General features: G+C 46.0%; 2 protein-coding genes across 3 annotated transcripts; one reads left to right on the top strand and one right to left on the bottom strand.

Moving 5' to 3' along the window:
• Positions 1–5: 5 nt before the first annotated feature.
• LRRC42 (leucine rich repeat containing 42) lies at positions 6–12329 on the top strand. Of its 2 annotated transcripts, none has more exons than XM_077278093.1 (8): positions 6–143; positions 2012–2463; positions 3445–3576; positions 4825–4943; positions 7596–7684; positions 8390–8503; positions 10408–10492; positions 10881–12329. In XM_077278093.1, the coding sequence occupies exons 2-8, from the start codon at positions 2012–2014 to the stop codon at positions 11138–11140; spliced, it is 1251 nt and encodes a 416-aa protein (XP_077134208.1). In that variant the 5' UTR covers positions 6–143; the 3' UTR covers positions 11141–12329. The 2 variants fall into 2 exon arrangements, with proteins under 2 accessions (XP_077134208.1, XP_077134209.1); XM_077278094.1 differs by lacking the exon at positions 6–143 and adding an exon at positions 187–310.
• A 243-nt stretch (positions 12330–12572) lies between these two features.
• Positions 12573–25517, bottom strand: LDLRAD1 (low density lipoprotein receptor class A domain containing 1). The gene is made up of 6 exons (XM_077278095.1): positions 25204–25517; positions 15227–15290; positions 15033–15155; positions 13922–14059; positions 13240–13368; positions 12573–13058 (listed from the first exon to the last, which is right to left on the bottom strand). Exons 1-6 carry the CDS (start codon positions 25222–25224, stop codon positions 12916–12918), a joined length of 618 nt encoding a protein of 205 aa, XP_077134210.1. The 5' UTR covers positions 25225–25517; the 3' UTR covers positions 12573–12915.
• Positions 25518–26391: the final 874 nt, after the last annotated feature.

The following is a 26391-nucleotide window of genomic DNA, read 5'->3' as shown; positions in this document are numbered from 1 at the left end:
TATGCCGTTACTAGGAAACCAAAAGGGTTTTCCGGAAATTATCACATAACCCGGAAGTGCACGGGTGATATCTCCTCTTTAGCACCGAGAAGAAACGTTCCGAATGAGAAAGGTTCCGGACGGCAGTGCACCCGGGGACAGAGGTGAATTACCTTGTAGTAAGGGGAGGGGGGCACACCGTCCTTGCGAGGATTAAAACTTTAATATTCAGTGCTGGGAATGGGGTTTCATGTAATTTTACTGCTTTTGAAAAACTTTACAAAAAGTGCTGGACCATCAAGCACTGCTAATACTTACCGGCATTTAAAGGGTAAAACAGGTTTCAGATTTTTAGAAAATGCATAAAAAGGTGATTTTAAAGTTTCCTGACGTGAGGCTGCGCGGTGTCCTAGCAACAAGCCTGTCGCAAATAGGGCTGAATTGGCGCTAAGCTAATGGAAAACTGGGGTAAAGAAGCTTATTGGCGCTGACGGCTTATTTCCTAGATTTTACTGCCATATTAATCAGATTTATGTACTGATTACGGGGGTCCGACCACTGGAACTGCCAGGGATCCTGAGATCAGGCCTCTTTGATGGAGTGATGATGCATATGCTCGAGCTCTGCCCTGTTTGTCTAGGGGACTCCCAGAGGAAGTACAGCGCTCGGTTATTTCCGGCAGTCCTATAGACAATTAATGGAGCGGAGACCGAGCATGTGGATGGATCAAAAGTGCCCTGTCCTGGCGTTAGTTTGGGTCCCAACTACTAACAGCAATATGGAGAACACCCCAAAAAATCAGACATCAGGAGATTGCCCAGTTTTTGTACTTCCATGTCCATTAAGATCCCAGTTCTGTCCTGTAGCAATGACGTCCACAACTACTAGCATGAGTGTGAAATGCTACCTTATCTTTAGAATGGATCTACCAGCAGGTTTTTGCGATGTAATCTGAGAGTAGCATGATCTAGGGGCAGAGACCCTGATTGCAGGGATGCGTCACTTATTTGGTTATCTGTAGTTTCACCATAACCAGTGTTTTATCAGCAAGAAATTATCACTGCAGGACTTGATCTTACATGCACAGCTGTCCAGCTAATCTGTGTAACCCTGCCCCACCACTGATTGGCAACTTTCTGCCTATGCACAGTGTACACAGGAGACTGTCAATCAGGGGTGTGGGCAGGGTTATACACAGCTCAGCATTTAAAGCACTGCCACATCTACGGCAGAGAAAACTTGGCTTTTATCAAAACTGTACTAAGCAGTCCAGTAAGCGATACATCGCTGTAATCAGGGTCTCTGCCCTACATTATGCTGCTCTCAGATTACATAGCAAAACCTTTTAGCAGTTTCCCTTTCAAGAAATATTCCCATCTTTCTAGTTTGACAGTGCCAGTGAGCACAAGCACTTTTGCAATTTACTGCTTATTGATATTTGCAGCAATTCTTGAGCTATTTTACTTTTGTTTACAGCTTGTTGCCTTGGAGGCCGACCATCGCTGCTGTCTAGCTTGTAAGCACCTCTGGTCGGTATTAGGAGGTAACTGCAATCCAGTGATCCTGGCCGGCTTCAAAACAGCGCTTACAAGCTAAATAGAAAAGCTCTTGTAAACACTGTATGTGTTCATCTGTCTAGCAGCAGTGGTCGGTCTCCAAGGCAACGAGCTGGAAACAAAACAAAAGCTATGGCATCTCAAGAATGGCTGAAAAATTGAATGAGCAGCAAATTGCAAAATTGTTTGTATTTACAAGCACAGCATGACAATACCCATTCTATGAATATAGGAATAACCCTTTATGAACTGACTGTTCACTTGCTGACTAGTCTATCCAATCTCTTCACAGGCACCACTGTAGCCAGAAAGTCAATGTTATCCACTTAACCTGCCAATGATTAGAGCTGATCAATGTATAAGAAAATTTTGAAACATATTTTTAAGACTTGGGGTCTGAATGGGAAGCATTTATAGAAGGTTGTTGAAATACAATGAATCTCATATATTATCCCTTTTCTCCTTTTGATATTCAGATGTCACAATTTTCAGACTTACGAGGAAATGAAGATATCGGACCTGTCTTTGTGCGGGAGAAAGGTCAGCTCTTTTTGGCAGGATCTGATTGTGCCCGGATCAAGACCTCTCCCGTCAGACTCTTCTCCAAAGGTTTCTCAGTGCAGCTGTGTGTGAATCATGGGGACAACTGTAAACCTAAAGAGAAGCCATTTATATTCACATACACTGAGCAGGGGAGCCTGCGATACTCGGCCAAGCCTCTGTTCACCATGGCGCTGGATCTGATTGCGGATAATATTCGGCACGTGGACTCGCTGCTTGGGTTTCCTGAGCAAGTTGCAGAGAGATTGTTCACAGCTGCGGAGGCCAGGCTGCAGTTCTGCCATCCCCAGAATGGCCTGATCGCCCTCCGTAAATTCACAGAGGCTTATGGAGACCTGATGCTCTCGTCACTATGTCTGCGGGGCAAGTACGTGTACACACAGGATTTTGCAGCTTATTCTTCATTTACATGTGTACTAGTTCATCCAATAGGAGCACACTGCTCTATTCTTTATTTTTTTTTTAAACTGTTGGGTACCGTGATGGAGACTTGACAGATCCCATTGCAGCTAACGGGGCTCCATTTGTGTCCATCATCTAACACAAGGATTTCCAACTCAGTCGGGTAAATTTTAAGCATATAGAAAACCAGTTTAACTTTGACAGGCTGCATTTTTTTGCAGGACGAGATTGCTTTTTGAGTGAGATCATTATTTTTATTTTTTTTGACCATATGAGTTTTTGAAATATTTTCTTTTAAAACCCTTTTGGTGTGCTTTATTCTTTTTGAATGTATTTTTGTAATGGTGTTTATCTTACAGATTATGGTGCAGGTTTATAGCTGGGGTCGCTCCGAATGCAGCAATACATGCTGCATTCTTTTTTTTGTTCGGTTTAATTTTTTTTTTTGTAAAAGGGCATCTTTAGTGGCAAAATAGTTTTCTGGGTTTTGTTTTTTTCCATACTTAATTTTCCTTTGGCCCCATGTATGTAGTAATTCTGGCCCCCGTCTTACTGCTCTTCACACACACATTTAGAAAAAAAGATTTTCTCACTTGTACTCGTTCCCACGGCAAACAGCAATGATCCTCCTGCACAGCCGGAAAACTCTGAGGTTTTCAGAATTGTTAAAAAGTTGTAGATGATATTGCAAAATAAATATCTATCCCTTTACCGTTGAGTCTCCCGGTGGTCCCCGTTGGTTTTGTGATGTCGTCTCCCTCATTACTCATGTGATCGCAGTTTGATGGCGTCTTATTGAGGTTTAGGTTGGAAAGTAAATAAGAAAAGCGCCTGTTAGTCACGGTCCAAGGTTGTTGTTTTTTTCTTTCCTACTGTGACATAAGTTTTTTTTTTATTCTCATATTTAGATATATTGGGACGTGTAATCTTTGTGTGTCTTGCGCAGGTACTTGTTGGTTTCCGAGAAGCTGGAGGAGATCAAATCATTTCACGGTCTGCAGAGTTTGGACTTGTCATGTTGTAAACTGGGGGATGGACATGAGGTGTTTGGACACCTTTGCTCGGAGGCTATGGACAGGTACGGTGACGATGCTTGGCCAGACTCAAATAAATAGAACTGTTTCCTGTTCACTTCAATAGGAGCTGAGCTGTGGTTCCCCAGAAATGGCTACTACAGCATTAATGGCACTGTAGTGTTTCGGCTTCGTCACACTGTTTAATTCCAGTAGACGTGGGACCTATCAGTGGGGGGAGGGGGGGAGGGGGGTACCAGGTGTCGGACTCCCACCAATCTGATGAATGACCTATCCATGTGAAACCAGCCTCACTTTAACTCCATTATGTATTATTATGTGAAGGTGTATGAAGTTGGCTAAGGAGCAAAGTCAGCTCCACACATGGCAAGTGCCAGCTGTGTCATACAGTAGGTAACTTCCTGTATCAGCAGCAACCAGATCTAGCTCTGATCACTGCTGATTAATCATGTAAATTGTGAGAATCTGATGGGTCCACCATTCCGACACCCATTGGCCTCTCCGGCGGATGATGGGTTGCCACAAATGCCAGGTGCCTGCTGAAGACTACTGCTGCTGCCATATTGGTTCTTCTACTGAACTATTGGATTTTAAGTACGGTTGCCCAATAGAGGAATTGAAAAGCAAAGTGAAAATATTTTTTAAACATCTTAAAAAAGAAAAAAAGTTTAATCAACCCATTTTCTCATTCAAAAATAAAGAAAGTAAGGAATATTTGGTTTAGCTGCATCCATAAAACTCCGTAATTGCATTTTTTTCCCGTTACCTCTCATATTCTTAAAAATGCAATTACAAAATAGATCAAAGTGTCGTATGTACCCCCAAATGGTATCAATAAAAAATAAAGATTGTCACTTAAACAACAAACCCCCTCACAGCATCAGCGATGGAAAATAAAAAAAAATACAGGTCTCAGAAAATGGCGACATGACTTTTTTTTTTCTAAAGCCTTAAAATAACACAAAAAAAGACACTGTACAAGTTTGGTGTCACCAGTTATAGAGACCCGGACAATCATGTTCCCAGGTCAATTTTTATTGTGCCTTTTTTTTTCTTCCATTTTTGAGTACATAATTTAGTAAACTGAATGATGCTACTCCAAATTACAATTGGCCCGGAAAAAAGAAACCCTCTTGTGGCTATGTTGACGTTAAAAATAAAAAAGTGATAGCTTTTGAAATAAGGGGAGAAAAAAAATTAGAAGCGCAAAAATAAAAATTGTCTGTAAATGAGACAGTTAATAGTTTTGTGTTTTTGTGTCACGTAATCATTGTTGGTTTCTGCCTCCACAGCCTGAGGGCGCTCTACCTAAAGGATAACTGTCTGTCTGACATTGGGGTGCGGAAGTTGACTGCTCCTGTCCGGGTGCTGCATAGAGGCCTTGGGAAACTGACCCTCCTGGACGTGTCCTGTAAGTCTCTCCTGTGTACTGTTCACATTGGGATATGACGCAGTATTGCTTCAGATCTGGCTAAATCAGATGATTGTGATCCAGATTGTGTCCAGAACAAAACAGCTAATTTCCGTAAATCCTATCAGGTTAACCTCTCTCTAACCAGCTCATTACCAGGCTGACATTTTTGTGTTTTTTATTTATTTTTTTCATATTTTGCAAATATCAAAGGAAGGTGTTATTTTTCATAGTATTTTTTTTTCTTTAAATTGTTTCCTCTTCTGTAACAGTTATTTTTGTATATCTGACATGCAATTTTTATTTTTCTCCCTTTAATCGGGAGCAGGGATATTAACAGTAATTGGGACAGGAAGAAGTTTTTAAGTATACATTATATAACACAGTCATCCTGTATGGAGTGGGTTTACCGTGTACCTGCTCCAAATCCAAGACATAGACATAAATGTACATCATGGAGGGGGAAGGAGGTAAATATTCTCTTGTTCAAATGTAGGGGAACAGATGGTAAAATGAAAAGAGGGAAACGTGCGATGCAGGAATGAAGGAGGACATAGTTAGATGTAGGTACACAGAGGTCCTTATTTATTACTAGATGGTGGCCCGATTTTAACGCATCGGGTATTCTAGAATATGTATGTCCACGTAGTATATTGCCCAGCCACGTAGTATATTGCCCAGCCAAGTAGTATATTGCCCAGTTACATTGTATATTGCCCAGTGACGTAGTATATTGCCCAGTTACATTGTATATTGCCCAGTGACGTAGTATACAGCACAGACATCAAAAAGTCAATTTTTCAACAAAATATTTGTTTACTGTAGACCAGACATACAGTCAAAAAAGCCCACGTTTCGGCCACAATTTGTAGATTATCGCCTTGATAAAGGCCAAAGTACAATAACGTACTTTTGTAGATTATCGCCTTGATAAAGGCCAATTAAGGCCGAAACGTGGGCTTTTTTGACTGTATGTCTGGTCTACAATAAACAAATATTTTGTTGAAAAATTGACTTTTTGATGTCCTCGGATTGATCTTATATACTGGAATTTTTTTCCTGAGGACTACTTTATTGTAAATCTCAGATTTATTGAATTTGATCCCCTTGATCTAGATACAGCACAGAGCCACATAGTATATTGCCCAGTGACGTAGTATACAGCACAGAGCCACGTAGTATATTGGCCAGTCACGTAGTATATTGCCCAGTGATGTAGTATACAGCACAGAGCCACGTAGTATATTGCCCAGCTAAGTAGTATATTGCCCAGCCACGTATGACACAGGTTAAAAAAATTAAAAATAAACATATACTCACGGTCGCGGTCACGTGACCGTGTTGCGGTCACGTGACCGTGTCGTCACGGCAGGTCCTTGTCGCGCAAGACCTGTGATGACGTCCCGGCAGGTCCTTGTCGCGCAGGACCTGTGATGACGTCCCGGCAGGTCCTTGTCGCGCAGGACCTGTGATGACGTCCCGGCAGGTCCTTTCCGCGCAGGACTTGTGATGACATTGCGGTCACATGACCGTGACATCATGGCAGGTCCTTCTGCCAGACCATCCTTGCTACCGGAATGTTCCGCTTGCATCGCGAGGAGCGGGAAAGGCGGCGTAGGTGAGTATATAATCATTTTTTATTTTTTTAATTATTTTTGACATTAGATGTTTTTACTATTGACGCTGCATAGGCTGCGTCAATAGTAAAAAACTTGGTCACACAGGGTTAATAGCGGCGGTAACGGAGTGCGTTACCCGGGGCATAACGCGGTCCGTTACCGCCGTTATTAACCCTGTGTGAGTGGTGACCGGAGGGGTGTATGCGGGCGCCGGGCAGTGAGTGCGGGGAGTAAGGAGCGGCCATTTTCCTCCGGACTGTGCGCGTCGCTGATTGGTCGTGGCAAAACGCCCACGACTAATCAGCGACTTGGATTCCATGACAGACAGAGGCCGCGACCAATGAATATCCGTGACAGACAGAAGGACAGAAAGACGGAAGTGACCCTTAGACAATTATATAGTAGATTCTTTGCTTCTAGAGTGCCATCATATTCCGCAGCGCTTTACAGACATCATCACTGTCCCCATTGGGGCTCACAATCTAGATTCCCTATCAGTATGTCTTTGGAGTGTGGGAGGAAATCAAAGAACCTGGCTGAAACCCACACAAACACGGGGAGAACATACAAACTCCTTGCTGATGTTGTCTTGCTGAGATTAGAGCTGCAAGGCTGCAGTGCTGCTAGTCACTGAGCCACCATACAGTGCTCATCACTGAGCCACCATACAGTGCTAATCACTGAGCCATCATGTTTATATTTGTTGCATTGCGATTTTTTCATAAGGCGTGTATTTCTGGGGATTGCCATCTGTCACAGTCCTTTCATACCTTACATTCTGGCAGAGAAACAACTGTAGAGTAGATGTCGGTTTTCTGCCGTCCATAGTACGGTCCCATCTCCTGTTGCACATTTGCTGCATTTCTTTTGGTTTTTTCCCCCTCCTTTCAGGTAGTGAAATACATATAGAAAATCTCTGTGCACTGATAAAAGTAAAGAGCGATTCTGCCAATATGTAACCGGTTGCAGAGAAGATTTGCGCACATTGCCTTTCTGCAGACCGTCCATGGTTATGTGTTTCTCTCTCCTGTAGGTAATCCGGAGATCACGGAGACGGGGGTGAGCTTCCTGCTTGTATTCAATCAGCTAGAATACCTGGACATCTCTGACACGGGTGTACAGGTAATATGTTAGAGCATAAGCGTGCACATTGGCGGTGACCGACAGCAGAGGGTCCTGTGCAACAACGATATATGGGCGATTTACAGTCCAATGGCTCATCAAAATGCACAACTCCACCTGCTTTGGAGGTGGATGTGGCCCCCCACCTCTTGGGACCCAGTGAGAGTTGCAGTTCGGCGATGGCTGCACAGCCACAGGGTGCATTCATTAAATGGATCAGTGGTCTCCGATGTGACAGAGGGGGCTGGATTACTTACCACTTGGTCAACAATAGGGAATACTGGAGTGTGATTTGTCAAAAAGATTTGCAGGACCCTGGGCCAGCAGCCACTGCGGGAGTCATTATGCTGTATATTAGGCTCTATAACATCGTGGGAGCCTAGAAATCAGGAGGGGATGCCGCAGGCAGGGGGAAGGTAACAGGTCTGTGACCTGGCAGCCATGGTTCACCTATGCGGCCGTTTTACCTGGGTCCTGAAAATCTTTTTACTCCACTCTAGCAGTCAGCAACCCTTTTGAAACTACAACCCCCAGCATTCCCTGACAAGCTACTGTTATTTAAGCATACTTAGAGTTGCAGGTTCATGTTAGCTGGCGTGCTGCAGGTTGTTGACCCATGATCTAGTGTGTTTTTGCTGTAGGGAACTCTACCTCCATGTGCATTCCTTACACCTATTGTTTTGGGTTTTTTTTTAATCTTTTTAGGATCCCATTGCAACCTGTAAGAAAATCCAAACAAGAATGGGCCTGGTTCAGTCAATGAAACTTTTAAACCAGTTTGATCATGTGGACTGCAGGACTCAAGGCTGGGCTGAGCAGGTAACTGAGTGCCAACCCTGCCGCTCTGTGCCTTCTCTATTGCTTTCTTGGTGGACACAGGTAGCCTCTTTTTCTGTCTACACTCAGGGTTAACTCCCCTCAGCCGTATATACCCACCAACTGGCAAGGAGCTAATCAGTGTTCCAGGAGACAGTGGAGTTGTCTCTCTGATCTCCCACCTAGAGACTGAGAGCACAGTGTGGGGTTGTCACTCTGATCTCCCACTTAGAGACTGAGAGCACAGTGTGGGGTTGTGTCACTCTGATCTCTCACCTAGAGACTGAGAGCACAGTGTGGGGTTGTGTCACTGATCTCCCACCTAGAGACTGAGAGCACAGTGTGGGGCTGTGTCACTCTGATCTCCCACCTAGAGACTGAGAGCACAGTGTGGGGTTGTGTCACTCTGATCTCCCACCTAGAGACTGAGCGCACAGTGTGGGGTTGTGTCACTCTGATCTCCCACCTAGAGACTGAGAGCACAGTGTGGGGTTGTGTCTGTCACTCTGATCTCTCACCCAGAGACTGAGAGCACAGTGTGGGGTTGTGTCACTGATCTCCCACCTAGAGACTGAGAGCACAGTGTGTGGCTGTGTCACTCTGATCTCCCACCTAGAGACTGAGCGCACAGTGTGGGGTTGTCACTCTGATCTCCCACCTAGAGACTGAGAGCACAGTGTGGGGTTGTCACTCTGATCTCCCACCTAGAGACTGAGAGCACAGTGTGGGGTTGTGTCTGTCACTCTAATCTCTCACCCAGAGACTGAGAGCACAGTGTGGGGTTGTCTCTCTGATCTCCCACCTAGAGACTGAGCGCACAGTGTGGGGTTGTCACTCTGATCTCCCACCTAGAGACTGAGAGCACAGTGTGTGGCTGTGTCACTCTGATCTCCCACCTAGAGACTGAGCGCACAGTGTGGGGTTGTCACTCTGATCTCTCACCCAGAGACTGAGAGCACAGTGTGGGGTTGTCTCACTGATCTCCCACCTAGAGACTGAGAGCACAGTGTGTGGCTGTGTCACTCTGATCTCCCACCTAGAGACTGAGCGCACAGTGTGGGGTTGTCACTCTGATCTCCCACCTAGAGACTGAGAGCACAGTGTGGGGTTGTCACTCTGATCTCCCACCTAGAGACTGAGAGCACAGTGTGGGGTTGTGTCTGTCACTCTAATCTCTCACCCAGAGACTGAGAGCACAGTGTGGGGTTGTCTCTCTGATCTCCCACCTAGAGACTGAGCGCACAGTGTGGGGTTGTCACTCTGATCTCCCACCTAGAGACTGAGAGCACAGTGTGTGGCTGTGTCACTCTGATCTCCCACCTAGAGACTGAGAGCACAGTGTGTGGCTGTGTCACTCTGATCTCCCACCTAGAGACTGAGCGCACAGTGTGGGGTTGTCACTCTGATCTCCCACCTAGAGACTGAGAGCACAGTGTGGGGTTGTGTCTGTCACTCTGATCTCTCACCCAGAGACTGAGAGCACAGTGTGGGGTTGTCTCTCTGATCTCCCACCTAGAGACTGAGAGCACAGTGTGGGGTTGTGTCACTACTGCACCCTCCCTGGTGTACGAGGTAGGTCGGTGGCGTTTACACTGCTGAGGTGGAGCCAACTTTTTGTGCATCGTGTCAGCCTCCCAATTAGCAGCAGCATACACCCATGGTTTCCTGTGTTCCCCAATGAAGGATCTGAGAGAGATTTTATGATGAGTACCCAAATTCTTCATTTAATATACATCACCCCCCCCATCGTCAGGAAATAATTCTAATCTAAAAGTAATTTGATGATCAATGATAATTATTAGGTCGATGCCACATAAATAGTAAATGAGCATAAAGCAAGGGGGGGGGGGGGTGCGAGGCTGGAGGACTTGGAGATCCGCTTAAACTATTTTATTCTTACATTTTAGCTTTTTTGTCAATGGGACCAATTAGTGTCGTCTTCCATTAAACCAAACAAAATCACGCAGTCCCGCACAGCAGCTCAACAATTCTGTGAGTATTCTAAAAAAGGCGTCAATTTAGACGGCGCAAATTTATGATAATTTGATATCCATGATGGGACACACGCATTCTTACAACACTTTTTATCTTTTACAGCCAGCATGCATTTTTGGTCCCATAAAGTGAAATATCTCTGTCAAGCTCCTTGACAGCTCACGTTTGTTTTTTTTTCCCTCTTGTGATCACTCTTAAATCTGACATTCCTATATGATTTACATCTATTTTTAAAGACATCAGTGTAGAAGAGCTGAGAGAGGAGCGGATTGAGCGATCAGAGCTTGTCTGACAATTCACACTGAAAAGCGCTGAGCAGAAAGGTATGTTTCAGCGTGAGATTTACTTCCCTGGTCACTTATCTAATGTATGTTTACTTCTATAGATGGAAAAGAAAAGGTAAACTGTGAAGATTTGCAGACACCAGTGCGTTATGAGAATCCTACAAACGGCACGAAGCACCTACAGTTCCACCGACCAGCGGTGGTAAAAAATCCAATCCAAACTGTACCTAAAACGGGACACTTTCCAGTGAAAAGGACCAAAGAAGAAAACCGCGTGGGAGATACAAAGTCCTCTCACGCCGCCAAAAAGTCACGTGTGGCTCTTACATCTGAGGACTGGGATTTATTGAACTCTTACTGAGCGTCTGTAATCCAGCCGGCTGGAATAATGTCCGTGAGACGCCCCTGTACTCCACTACAGCGGGGAACTACAACTCTCAGCGTGTTGTTCTAATCAGTGGGAGCCTCAGACGCTCTTCTGTTTTTAAAAAGTTTGATGAAAATTTGCACTTTGAGTCAAGTTAATCTCCGGACACTGCCATGATTTCAGACTTACAGCAAGGACTTTACTTACGGATGCTATTGTTACTAGGTAGAAGACGGATCACCCCTGTGGCCAGAGAATTGGCACAACATTTCTGGGATTGTCCGCTTCTGGTCTCTCTTTTTTTTTTTTTTTTCCTGGCATTGTCTGCACAGTACCACACCCTGGTACAAACGTTCACATTTTTAGTCTGAATGTAGCATTTTTTTAGAATATTCTTGAATGTTAAATGGTTTCTTTGTTTGTTTGTTTTTTTTCCATTAAGTGAAATTCTTTTCTGTTTACTTTAATTTAGAAATAATATTTGAAACTAAAAAAAAACCATGTTATAGGATCTCATTACATAGCTCTTATTAAGAGTTGTAAATCTGCATTCTACTGAAAAGGACATTGTGGATGAGGCTTGTGCACTGCTTTCAACCAATCAGCATCACCAAGAGTAATCACAGCCACACTGATTGGCTGAGAGCAGCCAAGTAACTGTCAAGACTCATCTTCCATTGCTCCTCCCAAATGTTATTTTCAGTCAGATGCCAGGAACCCAACCCAAACTTTCTTTATGCTCATTTATTTAATTGAACCCTCCTCTGACGTTCTTATTCAAGGGACTGCAAACAATATATTGTCCATTTAGTCTATTCAGCTAAACTACCACATTCGGTATACAATATAAATGAGAAATCCAACCTTACAATTTGTTTCAAGGCCACAAAAAAAGGTGAGATTGTTATATCACAGTACATTAAACTGGATGTAACTGCATAAGTTATAAAATCAAGGAAGAAACCCACCTATTCAGCTGTTAAGATACCACAATGAGGGGCACAACTGTAATTCATAAATGGAAGAAGGGCTGTTTTATTAAGTTAATATGAGATTTACATCACTTACAAGAATTACCTTTTTATCGTTCATTTGCTTCCTAAATACAAAGTTAACCGACTTTATAAATAGTCTTCATTAAACATTTTTCTAATATTTTTATGCTGCAAAGTGTCTAAGTCTTCTCTGAAGCAATGCAGTGCAATCTGCAAAAATGTTGCAAATCTGTAAGAGTTCCTGCTCCCTCTTCTCTGCAGTGTTACAGATAGCAGGAGATAGGGGAAAGTATCTAAAGTTTTATGGAGTGCAGAGAAAACAGGCTACAAACACCTCAGAAAGCACAACATTGGTGTTGAGTTGATATATGAATGCAAGTGCAGGTAGCAACCCCCTTTGACCTCGCATCCAGCCTATATTACTGGCAGGAATACTCCAACTAGAAAAATCTGAAACTTGACTCAGGCCGAAAACTGCTTATCAAGGCACTGGATGAAATAATGAATAACTGAAGACTATAGACTGGGATTTTGCAATTTTATTTACTAAAGGTAACTAACATATGTAATAAAAATGTGGGTTTATGTCAAAGGTGCCAAGTGGTTAAATATACTGTAGTGCTAACCTTACGAGGATATCTCGTGTTTATGGTGAGGACCACCTGATGGTGTGGAATGATTACATGAACTTTAATATAAGGCTATGTAATCAGGAGTTTACATGTGTGTAATTAATGTATATACAGATACAAGTACATTATGCTATTGATCTGGTCACTTGCACTGATATTCATCAGACCAGCTCACGCAGTCTTGGACTCCATTGCCACATAATGATCTGGGGATGCAGTTGCAGTACTGGTAGAGCACTGGGGTACATGGCCACCAATTATTCGGACAGGAGGAACAGGACGCCACTAAGAGAAAAACGTAGATGAAAGTTAGGCCAAGGGGTACAAAGCCTAGGTAACCACCATTCATGGTGCACAGGAAAGAACCCGATACTTTTAAACTGGAAAAACATGAGGAATATAAAAAAAAAATGTTTTCTTCCATATAAATGTTAGAAATTGAGCCCCCGTTTTTCCTTATACTTACATGACTGAGACTCATCAGAACAGTCTCCACAATTATTGATGCCATTACACTTCAAGTTACTGTAGATCCAAAACTGAGGATTTCCACACCGAAATATTAAATATCCAGGTAAATTATCGGGCAGGTTACCTACGGGACACAAAATTCTCAGTCAAAATATTGGGGTATATAAAGTGAATCATTCACCAAGTTATTACCACCTAATCTGAGAGCTTAGCTTTTATCAAAACTGCAGCAAGCAGCCCAGTACGTGACACATCGCTGGAATCAGGGTCTCTGCCTCTACATCATGCTGTTCTCAGATGGGGTAGCAAAAAACAGATAACAGATGACCGGCTCACTTTTTCTGCTACATGTGAATAAAAAGAATCGCAAGAGTCAACTTTGCCGAGACGATAAAGCTGCGTGAATGAAGCTGTGCTGATACAGAAGAACTAATGAAGACCTCTGCATCCTGCATGCACAGAACTCAAAAGAGAAGTCTGAAACTAGGAGTAGGTTGCAAACAGCACATCAGGAAAATAAAATGTATCCTGAAACTTGCAACTTTTTTGGTTAAATCAAGTTAATCCTCGCATATACAAAAGATGTTTCCATAGTCTTTACAGGATAGATGTCAATGGGCAGCAATACAAAACGTAATTGACAATTAGTGATTAAAAAAAAGCAAAGTTTTACTCACTGCATAGTGAAGTAGCTTCATCCTCCCCGTTGCCGCAGTCACTTGCAGAATTACAGACTGAAGATGGCAGCAGACATGTTATCCTGTCATCACACAGGAAACCGGTGAAGTTATCTGATGTGATGCAGGAGCGAGTTTCTGAAGACAGAAAGAGACCTAATAAGTATTGTACATCATTATTCAGCACTCGTCTGTGATAGTGACTAGAAATACCAGGTAATCTTGTCACAACTCTGTTGTCAGGTGTCCCGGGACCAAGGGCTCCTTACCTGTCCCTAACATTAGGGGACGCCCTAGCTCCCCCTGTTCCCCAGATTATTTCTGATGGTGAAGACGCCAGGGCCACGTACCTTACCTTAGCTACTGAATCAGCCCTCAGTCTGTACCCTTCACCCACATGGGGAAGAGGGGAGTAGTAGTGTACTGTAATATTCAACCAGACTAACAAGGTAATACGAAAAAGGATAAAGGAAAATACCAATCATACAAATATACTCGCACATAAACAACAGAGGTATGTACTAGGGATTGGAGGGTGGGGTTAAACCAAAGTAGGCGAATAAAGGAAATTATCACACACTCAAAACCTAGCAACAGTCACAGATAAATCCACCAACCGCTTTCTCCAATAATAACCAACAACAACCTCCAGCCATGCAGCAGAAGCTAGCTCTGGCAATGAGTGCTAGCCAGGGCCCAGATTATATAGGAGCTGGGAGTGCCTAACTGAACAGCTGAGAGCTTAATGCAGGAAAGCTTCCAGGAGGAGATTAACCCCTGCACTGCTAAAATAAACCGGCACTGTTTAATATGAAGGTGAAGTGCTTCTAATCCGTGCAGGAGTAGAAGAAATCAGATGCTGCAGTCTTCTGGCTCCTATCTGTCGCAGTAAACCCACGACCAATCTCCATATAAAGTGTCCACAGAACACGGTCACTGTATATAGCAGCCTGCGAATTGGGTGCAGATAATGTCACAAAGCTCAGAAGCACCAAATTACAGATAATGTACCAGACACATACTGTACATGTCTGTGATGTCTAGTAAATTGCTACATTTCCCATATGCTACAAACCAGTCCACTTTTTGGACTGCACATATCACGCATTACCTGGGGTGCGAGCAGGGAGGGCGAGTAGAACGGCACACACAATGGCAGCAACAATGATCATCAGAATGATTAGTATCACAGCTATGATGCACACACATCTTCTGCTGCAGCCCCCACACAAATCTGGGAAACAACGTTATTTTGTTAATAAAAGTCAAAAATACTGCAAAGTAATGGCCAAAATGTGAATTTACCCTTCTCATCCTTTGAGAGCATCGACACTGTAGATCCCAATGATGAAGCGTCCATACTTCTCCGCTGCAAGAGTAAACATAGTATGAAAAACTGCTGGCATTTAAAGGGTGTCTAGATCACACCGATAACTATCAACTCTCATAGGCCACGTTCACACAGTCAGTATTTGTAAGACAAAATCAGGTGAGGAACAATCAGAGGGAAAGTATAATAGAAACACGTCACCACTTCTGGATTTATCACCCACTCCTGGTTTTCCAAATACTGACTTTATACTGACCAAATACTGAAGATGTGAATATGGTCGTAGGGCTCGCTCACATGAGCGTCAAACACTGCCGAGTGCTATCTGATGTTTTATCAGACAGCAGTCGGCCCAATGTTATACTATGGGGCAGTGCAGATCTTCGGTTTTTCTCATGACAAATTTAGCATGAGAAAACAATGGCTACATGCTGCGAGTGCATGAGGTAATTGGATCACATGAACCTATTCAAGTCTATGGGAGCGTGTGAAACATTGGACTGCACTTAGATATTTGCTCCAAGTTTGGTCCAAGTTTGATCCAATTTTGGTCCGAGTTTGTTCGAAGTTTGTTCCGACTTTGGTCCAACTTTGTTCCGACTTTGGTCCAACTTTGTTCTGACTTTGGTCCAACTTTGTTCTGACTTTGTTACGACTTTGTTCTGACTCTGGTCCAACTTTGTTCTGACTTTGTTTTGACTTTGTTCTGAGTTTGGTTCGAGTTTGAGCTGAGTTTTCGCCGATTTTGGTCCACGTTTGATCCGACTTTGCTTCGAGTTTGGTCCATGTGTCATCAGTTCTTCTCGTACGTGAACAAAACAGTTTCTCCTAACAGTCTGTGAAAATCGGACTGTACTCGGATGGCATGTAAGTGCTGTGTGATTTTTTTTTTTTGTACCCAAAGACTTTCAATACCGATTTTCATCTGACACTCGGATCAAAATCAGACGTCTTTGCGATTTTGCGTGGACCTATTGGACAGTGAAAAATCACGGACGTGTGAATGATCCCTTTCACTATTATAGTTTCAAGTGCCATCCATGAACAACACAGAGAGCACTTGTACGCTGATGTCTGAATGAGGCCTTACAGAGATATTGGTATGTTTCTGGTCAGATGGGACTGACATTTTTTTACAGAATTTTGCAGCCACATGCATTGTTGCAGACTCTCGGAAACATAAGGTGAACCGATACTTTACTGCTATACACAATAATATGTACATGTGATAGTGAGTACAACATGGCGTCTCTGACACGACGTTTCATCACAAATTACAATCAGCCTGTTGACACCCGTCCTGCCGAGTGTCCAATTCACACCTCATAAGAGCGGTCACTGCTATTCATAGGGCTGTGTATGGACAAATCCTTACAGAAGAATGGCGCGTACAAGGGGCTTCTCTATGTGGCTGCACTGCTTATATCCTAGGTTTATGCTTTCATTACTCTATAGGTGATGATTGCAGAAAATATAAAATTTGAAGACTTTGGTGAATTGGCCCCCAAGCTTTCCAGGGGGACAATGGTTGTCAAAATCATCCAATGTCTTAAAAGTCTGCAAATTACCTAGAAGCCACAGCCAACAATTGCATTTCGGCAGGTGTCACCAACAATGAGAATTTAGTCCTATCTGCAATCCGCCCCTGCCAGTTACAAGTTCTAGCGGGACCACTGCCGGACCACCTTGTAGTTAGATGCTACCCCAGTGCCCCTTTCTTGGCTTAGAGAAATAATATATCAAAAAACAGGATTTTTGGTTGCTTACCGTAAAATCTGTTTCTTGGATCCTCCATTGGGGGACACAGGAACCATGGGTGTACGCTGCTGCCACTAGGAGGCTGACACTATGCAAATAAAAAAGTTAGCTCCTCCTCTGCAGTGTACACCCCACCGACTGGCATTATACTCTTCAGTTAGTGAGAAAGCAGTAGGAGATAAGAAACAAGGTTGAAAAACCATAACCACAAACTTGAGAATTGTAAACATAAGAACAGTCATAAAAACATATAACAGAAAACATTGGGAGGGAGCTGTGTCCCCCAATGGAGGCTCCAAGAAACAGATTTTACGGTAAGCAACCAAAAATCCTGTTTTCTTTATCGCCTCTCATTGGGGGACACAGGAACCATGGGACGTCCCAAAGCAGTCCCAAGGGCGGGAAAAACAGACTTCCATCAGGTCAGAGGACTCACCACTGCCGCCTGCAAGATCCTTCTGCCTAGGCTGGCATCCGCCGAAGCGTAGGTATGGACCTTGTAAAATTTGGCGAACGTGTGGATGGAAGACCAAGTTGCCGCTTTGCAAAGCTGTAGAGCGGAAGCCCTGTGGTGCACCGCCCAGGAGGCGCCGACTGCCCGGGTAGAGTGAGCCTTAATCCCAGGAGGGGGCACTCTGTTCTTGACCCGGTAAGCCTCCAAAATTGCCATTCTGATCCAGCGAGCAATAGTCGCCTTAGAAGCCGGTTGGCCTCTGCGCGTGCCATCAGGAATGACGAAAAAGGAATCAGTCTTTCGAAAAGTGGAGGTTCTATCCAGGTAGATCCTCACAGCCCTGACAAGGTCCAGCTTGTTCAAAGAGCGCTCCAGAGGATGAGTCGGAGCTGGGCAAAAGGAAGGTAAAATGATGTCCTCGTTGAGGTGGAAGGTTGAAACCACCTTAGGAAGAAAAGAAGGTGGAGGTCGGAAGACCACCTTATCCTGGTGAATGACCAAAAACGGAGGTCGGCAAGACAGAGCCGCCAACTCGGAAACGCGGCGAATAGACGTGATGGCCACAAGAAAGGACACCTTCCAAGATAGAACTGATAGAGGAATCTCCTGAAGGGGCTCAAAGGGAGAAACCCTCAGGACGTCCAGTACCAGGCTTAAATCCCATGCATCCACAGGGGCCCTGTACGGCGGGACAGTGTGGGCCACTCCTTGAAGGAAGGTCTTAACCTGTGGCCGAGAAGCTAAAGTCTTCTGAAAGAGGATGGAAAGCGCAGAAACCTGGCCCTTCAGGGAGCTAAGAGCCAGGCCCGAATCCAGCCCTGCCTGAAGGAAGGCCAAAAGAGAAGGCAGGGAAAAGGTCATGGATGGAACGCGGTTGGACTCGCACCAACGGAAGTAAGCCTTCCAAGTACGGTAGTAGATCCTGGAAGACGAAGGCTTCCGAGCCTGAATCATGGTATGAATCACCCGGTCTGAAAGGCCGGACGCTCTTAGAACCGCGGTCTCAACAGCCACGCCGTTAAACTGAGCGACCGAGAATTCGGGTGGCAGATCGGACCCTGAGACAGCAGATCGGGCCTGTCTGGAAGGCGCCAGGGGGCGTCCGCGAGAAGGTTGACGAGCTCTGCGAACCAAGCTCTCCTGGGCCAATCCGGGGCGATCAGGATGACCGGCACTCCTTCCGCTTTGATCTTCTTCAACAGTTTGGGAAGAAGTGGAAGGGGTGGAAACAGGTAAGGCAGCCCGAACTGTGACCAAGGGATGGCCAGAGCATCGACGCCCACTGCGAGAGGATCGCGAGACCTGGAGACGAACTGCGGAACCTTCCTGTTCATTCGAGACGCCGTGAGGTCCACGTCCGGAGTCCCCCATCGAAGACAAATCTGATGGAAGACCTCCGGATGCAAGGACCATTCCCCTGCCGCGAGGCCCTCGCGGCTGAGGAAGTCGGCGGCCCAGTTGTCCACGCCGGGGATATGCACCGCCGATATCACTGGAACTGTAGCCTCTGCCCAAAGGAGGATCCTGGAGACCTCGGCAAGGGCTAGGGAGCTCCGGGTCCCCCCCTGATGGTTGACATATGCCACGGCCGTGGCGTTGTCCGTCTGGACCCGGACTGGCAGGCCCCTGAGAATAGTTTCCCAGTGGCGGAGGGACAGAAAAATGGCCCGAATTTCGAGGACATTGATTGGCAGAGACGACTCCTGCGACGACCAACGGCCCTGGACTGTTAGGTGGCGAAACACCGCACCCCAGCCGAGCAGGCTGGCGTCCGTCGTTACCACCTGCCAGTGAACTGGAAGAAAGGACCTGCCCTGGGAGACAAGAGGTGACGTCAGCCACCAGTTGAGAGACTGTTTGACCCGAGAAGAGAGACGGATTGGCCGATCCAGGGAGAAGACAGACCTGTCCCATTGAGACAGAATGGCTTGCTGGAGGGGCCGCGAGTGAAATTGGGCGAAGGGAATCGCTTCCAATGTTGCTACCATCCTCCCCAGAGCCCTCATGGCCGAACGGAGAGAGAGAGGCCGAGGACCCTGGAGCAAGCGTATGTCCCGAAAAAGAGTGGATTTCTTGTCTTTGGGAAGGAAGACTCTGGACTGGCGAGTGTCGAAGAGCATGCCCAGAAAGATGATGCGCTGAGAAGGGATAAGGCAGGACTTCTTCCGGTTGACCAGCCACCCGAAACGGACTAAGGTGTCGATAAGAATAGACAGGCTTTCGTGAGCCTGAGCAAAGGACGGAGCCTTGATGAGGATGTCGTCGAGGTAAGGAAAAAGGACCAGGCCTCTGACCCTCAAGATGGCCATCAGTGCTGCCATGATCTTTGTGAACACCCTTGGCGCGGTTGCGAGGCCAAACGGCAGGGCAACGAACTGAAAATGTTCTCGGAGCACTGCAAAGCGCAGGAAACGGTGATGTCCAGGAAAAATCGGGACATGTAGGTAGGCGTCCTGGATGTCGATTGAGCACAGAAACTCCTGGGCCTCCATGGAAGCAATTACTGAACGAAGAGATTCCATCCTGAAGTGTCTCAGATGAACTCTCCTGTTCAGCAATTTGAGGTCCAGAATGGGACGAACCTTGCCGTCCTTTTTCGGTACCACAAAAAGGTTCGAGTAGAAACCCGTGAAACGTTCTTTTTCTGGTACGGGAACGATAACCCCGGCTTTGAGGAGAGAAGCGATGGCTGCAAAGAAGCCCGGAACTAAAGCGGGATCTCTTGGAGGACGGGATTCGAAGAAACGATCCCGGGGTCGTGAAACGAACTCGATCTTGTATCCCGAAGATACAACTTCCCTGACCCATGCGTCCTCTACTGCGGAAAGCCAGACGTCCCTGAAAAAGAGAAGACGGCCGCCCAACCTGGGAGTTGGGCTGGAGTCTTGCCGAGAGTCATGCAGAGGTGGATCTTCCAGTCCTGGACCTGGAGGATCTACCCTGGGAATAGCGAGGACGCCAGGACGGAGTGGGTCTAAAGGACACCGCCTTCTTCTCTTGACGTGCCTGTGGCCTCTGTTGCTGCTGGGAAAAGGAGCTAGACGCCGCGAAACGGCGAAAAGGCCGGAAGGGACGAAACTGCCGTCTAGGAGGGCGACGAGGCTTAGCCTGGGGGAGAAGAGAACTTGTACCTCCGGTGGCGTCCTTAATGATTTGGTCCAGCTGGGAACCAAATAGACGAGAGCCCTGGAAGGGCAGGCTGGTAAGGGACTTCTTGGAAGATAAGTCCGCCTGCCAGGCCTTGAGCCAAACGGTCCGGCGGATGGCAACAGCATTGCTGGAAGCCTGAGCCGCACAAGACGCGGTATCCAGGGAGGCGGAGACCAGGTATTCACCAGCGTGGGAAATTTGGTTGGCAAGCTCCGCTAGTTGCGCGGGAGGCGCCCCGTCCAGGATACCTCGACGGAGATCTTTGGCCCATTTGGAAATAGATTTAGAAACCCAAGTAGAAGCAAAAGCTGGGCATAGCGCTGCTGCAGCCGCTTCAAAGGCTGACTTCGCAAAGGATTCTACAACTCTATCGTTAGAGTCCTTCAGAGATGCTCCGCCAGACAGTGGAAGCACCGTGTTGGTGGACAGCCTGGAAACAGGGGGATCCACCGAGGGAGAGACCGTCCAATTGGCGGTAAGTTCTGGAGGAAAAGGATATAACACACCCAGGCGTTTTCCCCTCTGAAAACGTCTGGTCGGGTTCTCTCTCTCTCTGGACAAGATTTCCACGAATTCAGGATGAGGAGCAAAAAACTTAGAAGGTGGTTTGGCCCGTCTAAACGAAACCGCCTGATCTGCGGGTTCCGTAGAGGGATCCTTGATGCCACAGGTTTGGTTTATTGCCCCAATGAGATTCTGGACCATATCCCTCATAGTGGCGATTTGGTTAGAATCCAGCTCCGAAATATCCTCCGAGGGCGCATCAGAGAGAGCCTCGCCTGACTCAGGGGAGGAGGATCGGGGGGACACCGACCGCAGGGGAGGGCCGTGTGGCGAGATGGAACGCGAAGAGGACTCAGACCGACAGTCCTGCCTGGACCTTTTGTGGCGTATCAAGGAGGGCTCGGGCGGTGGTTCCTGGGACCCGCTGGCTACTACGAGGGTCTGCAGAGGTAATCGATCCAGCACGGACACCAGAGTTTGAGACACCCGTGTTAAATCGGCCACCGATTGAGACAGAGTGGAGGCCCAGCCTGGGATGGGGGTATCACTCTCGGGCGGATCAGCCGGGGGAACCTGGGCAGTGGGAACAATTGGGTTGCTGCAGGCCTGACAGAGCGGAGAGGACTGACCTGAGGGAAGTTTGCTGTTACAGGACGAACATGCAAAGTACTTGACTAAGACAGAAGTTGAAGAAGTAGGAGGACGAGAGCGGCCCCCTTTAGAGTTAGACATCTTGAGAGGTCCCTGAAGAAAATGCCAGCGGTTAGGGGACAGTGGGGCAGAGGGGGGTGTCAGTCTGCAGAGCAGCTACTCACGGACCCGGTCCTGTAAGAAGTCCCACTTGTCGATGGAGAAGTCCTGCCCTGAGATGCTGTATTCTGCGCAGATCGTGCTGTGCAGAAGAGATGAGGGAGTGCTGCGTGAGCTCCTCTGCTCGGTGAACGCAAGGCGCCTGGAATGTTCCCGGCACTGAGGAAGGGGGCGGAGACAGAAAGAGAGGCGCCGGTGGGCAGGGCACTGTATGTCGGGCGGGAAAAAACCTGCCCGCTGAAACCGGAAGTGAAGGAGCGCGTACCGGAAGTAGGCCCCGGCCGAAGCCGGGACCTAAATTGGAGGCCGGCGCTGCTGGAAAAGAGGCCGCGGCTCCGGAGAAGTGCCGCAGAGCAGCGCGGGAGCCTGACAGGGCCGCCAGAGGGGACAGAATAATAGAGTCGCGGCGCCGAAGTAGGCCCCGGCCGAAGCCGGGACCTAAAGTAAAAAAGCGGCGCCGCTGGAGGATCGCAGTACCGAGCCCGCAGATAGTAAGTAGCGCGGCAGCCAGCCAAGGCCGCCGCGCAGGCACAGGATACTAGCAGCCGCAGGAGGAAGCGATGCCCTGTAAGGATAAAGGGGATCTGCCTAGCACAGGTCCTGGGATCCCTATTAGAATAAAGTTAACGGATACTAGCAGCCGCCCGTCATGAATCCAGTCTTGCTTGGGAGCCCCCCGCGCATTAATGGAACTTCTATTCCCCCACATTGCGGGGGAGGACAGAGGAAAATCTGGGAACTTTAGGGAAATACTCACCTAAACATCCCCCGTCGTCCGCTACTAACCTGGGGGGAATGAGACGTCCACGGCTCTGTGATGGACGTCCTCGTCTCCTCCGACCGACAGGCTCTGGTGGGCGAGTGGGTTGGGGGACGGAGCCAGGACCGGACTTCTGAGCACGCTTGTGTGCTAGGCTCTTGGTCCTGGAGAGGGATCTATGAGGATACGGGGTGGCAGTACACGCCGTACTCATAGTCCGCCTTGTGGGACTACAGGTGTGACTATTCACCCTGTATCCCTCCGGAAAACCTGAAAAGAAACGACGCACATTGAGGTAGAAAAGGGTCTAATGAAAGACCCGTGTCCACCTCCTACTGACACTAAGCTAAACTGAAGAGTATAATGCCAGTCGGTGGGGTGTACACTGCAGAGGAGGAGCTAACTTTTTTATTTGCATAGTGTCAGCCTCCTAGTGGCAGCAGCATACACCCATGGTTCCTGTGTCCCCCAATGAGAGGCGATAAAGAAAAAGGATTTAGTGGGAACTGCTGGAACAGAAGACAGCTCAGACGTCTGTAGAAGCAATGTTTATTTCACCGACGCGTTTCAGCACGGAGCAGATGTCTTTCTTGGCCTATTCGTGGCACTTTTTGATTAGGGTCTGTTTACAAGGACCAACTGTCCGCACAATAGGACCACAGATTGGTAAACTTTGCCAATCTTTTAAATACCTGTTTGCACAAGCAGACAAAAATAAGCAATAGGCTGCTATGGTTTGCGGCAGCATGTGTCCTGTTTACACAGGACGATGTGCCGCCGAGAACAATGATTTTTTTCTGTGCTGCACAAAAGACCACTTCACCCAATGGACAAGCGTTTTGTTCGTTCATGGGATGATCGGCGGTCTGTTTACATCCCAACATTATTAGTGTAAAAGCCCCTTTAGACTGCAACTATGCATGACTGGTACAAAATGGAGCAGCAGCTGGAGAAATACTTAAAGGGGGTGTCCGGGGTTTTTACACCGATGGCCTAACCTTAGGATAGGCCATAATTATCTGATCTCTGGAGGTATGACGCCCATCACCCCCAACATATATATATATATATATATATATATATATATATATATATATATATATATATATATATATATATATATATATATATATTTGATTTGAATAGGGGGCGGATATGCCCATTCCCCACACAGACCAAATGACTGCATGGAAAAAAAAAAATGGCAGCATGCGCTATGAATATTTTTAATTGGTGCTGTACTCCGACATGACATTAATTATCCACGTTTTCCCCAAAAAGTTATTTTTAGCCCAAAATATTAATTTAATTAAGAAAAAAATAAAAATTATGCTTGAAGGAGTCCATATCCTTTAAAGAGGAACTTTCATTGGATTGCCGCTGCTCTGAATTTTTCTTTTTCTTCTGTGCCTATCCGTTATGCCCTAAAGGTAAGAATAGTGGAAATTTTCCCTTCAAACAACTGGGCGTGTACCACAGAACTTCTCTGTGATTTTATTGGCCAACATCAGAGGAGAAAAAGTTAACACCCACAAAGAATTTCTGTGGTACACTCCCAGTTGTGTAAAGGGAATATTTGTACTATTATTACAAGTAGGGGGTATAACTTTGGAATAGAGGGTCACAGAAGAAAAACTGTTCCAGAATCAGCGGAGCGGCGGCCATTGGAGGAGGGACTCCATTTAAATGGAGAAATCCAGTGAAAGTTCCCCTTTAAGAAATACCACTTATTCTGCCTCTTGTACCTTCAGTGCGGATTCTGTACCTCAAATTTGCGTCTTTTTCCAATGGACGTTGATGGGTTAAAAAAATATTTAAAAAAAAAAAATGAGTAATTGCTCTTTGCTACCTAATAATGAGTGCACGAACTACTATCAGCTGAATGATTGTTCTAAATTTATTGTTTTGTCGCCAAATAAGTGATATCAGCCGCTGGCGATCATCCAAATGGTTCATGGTTACAGCACAATGTTACGGCAGTTGATGAGTATTCATTTATCAACGAGCATTTTATCACTTAGTCCCTTTATATCGAAGATAAGAGTAGCTGCCCATCCCCACCGCGCAGGTGAGAGGCGGCCGTCTCACCAGAGTCGTCAAGTCTGATAACGGCTTTCTCCTCACTTTCTTTTTTTTTTTTATTCTGTATTTCAGATGAGACTCGCCTATTCAAGTCGGTGGATGCACAAAAAATAAAAATCGGATCCTATATGGATCAACCATAAAATATAGCAGCTGATTAAAATCTTTGATCTTGTAAATTTTAATAACGGATTATCCAAAAAAAAAAAGAAAAAAAAGGATGTCGATACAGGAGAAAAATCAACAATTTTCTCTGGATGAAGACCCTTTTTTTTTTTTTTTTTTTAATATTCTCTAGTGAAGTGTAATCCCACCATGTCGGCTGGGTGAGATCCCAGTGTGAAGAGAAATCAGCTGCTCCTTACATCCCCGCTCCCAGTTCTTACAATGTGTACGCCCATTAGCACCAGTATATACAGCGTCCATTCCCTCACCTGGGGATACGTCCGGTTCATTCTTCCCGTCTGATTCTTTTAGGGTTAGTAATTCAGGTTGTAGTTAAACACTTTCTTATGTCGGTGCCTCCACTGAACGAGTGCGGACATAAAGGGCTGAGGTTCAGGGCTGGCCGAGATCCATGTCTCCTGGAAACCAGAGAAACACTGACAGGACACCACACTGCTGTACACCATTAGTCACCTGCTGGTTAGTGACTGAGGTAAAGACAATGAACATGATTACTCCAGGAGAAACTTCAACCCTTTAGTCATCAGAGGCAAAAGCCCCTCATTCATTAGACTAATGTCGGCCAAACCCACCGATATCCACAGGTTCGGCTGGCTGAATGATCGTCGATCAACATGTCCGATTTCAGACCGCCGATCAGTTTGTTTTCCCAGAGATAAGCCGTTGTCAGACATGTCTTTCTCATAGACAACACAGGAATACCGATGAGTAAACTCGAACTTAAACGTTCAGGGTTCGGCCCGGACAATTAGTGTCCGGTGGTAAACGCCGAGCACGAACCGCTCCAGGATGTCCAGAGTTTCGATAGAGAGACTGTTTTCAAGCTTTAACGTTCACATCTTCATAGTTTTAAATAAATTAAATCCTAGGGTTCCCTCATCCCTACACAGCAGTGCTGGGCCAATCGTGTGCTCCTGTGTATCGGAGAGGCAGCTAAGATGGCTGCCGGCCAAATCATCGGTCAGCCAGCAGTCATGTGTATGGCCGGCTTAAGAAATATGTCTTTTTAGCTTCCGTCTGACCGGTATAAATCAGAGCCATAGAAAATGTCAGGAGCTTTTCTTGGCCTACATTAGAGAGGACATAATACGGCCTGATTCTCATTATCTATAATCTGTCATTTTGATCTGATCTTTGCATAATGGGGCATTGAACGGGATTAGTTTTTTCACCCTCATTTGGGAGCCCTTTACAGAACTTTTACTAACACATAATTTTTCATGTGGATTTTACAGCTGATCCACCTAAAAAAAAAAAACCTGTGTGTTCGAAAAATACTTTTCCTGTTGACTTCAATAGGAAATCCACATTGCTGTTCATATAGCAAGTTTTTTTGTCCAACGACATTTAGGGGGAAAAAAAAAAAAATGAAGAGACATGTCGATCTGCTACAGATCGTTTACCTGACAGCCATCTAGGCGGACTCGCCAGAACAC

The sequence above is a fragment of the Ranitomeya variabilis genome, chromosome 8, assembly GCF_051348905.1.
Source record: "Ranitomeya variabilis isolate aRanVar5 chromosome 8, aRanVar5.hap1, whole genome shotgun sequence".
Classification (NCBI taxonomy): domain Eukaryota; kingdom Metazoa; phylum Chordata; class Amphibia; order Anura; family Dendrobatidae; genus Ranitomeya; species Ranitomeya variabilis.
The sequence above is the reverse complement of the archived record's forward strand: the minus strand, read 5'-3'. Positions and strand labels throughout refer to the sequence as shown.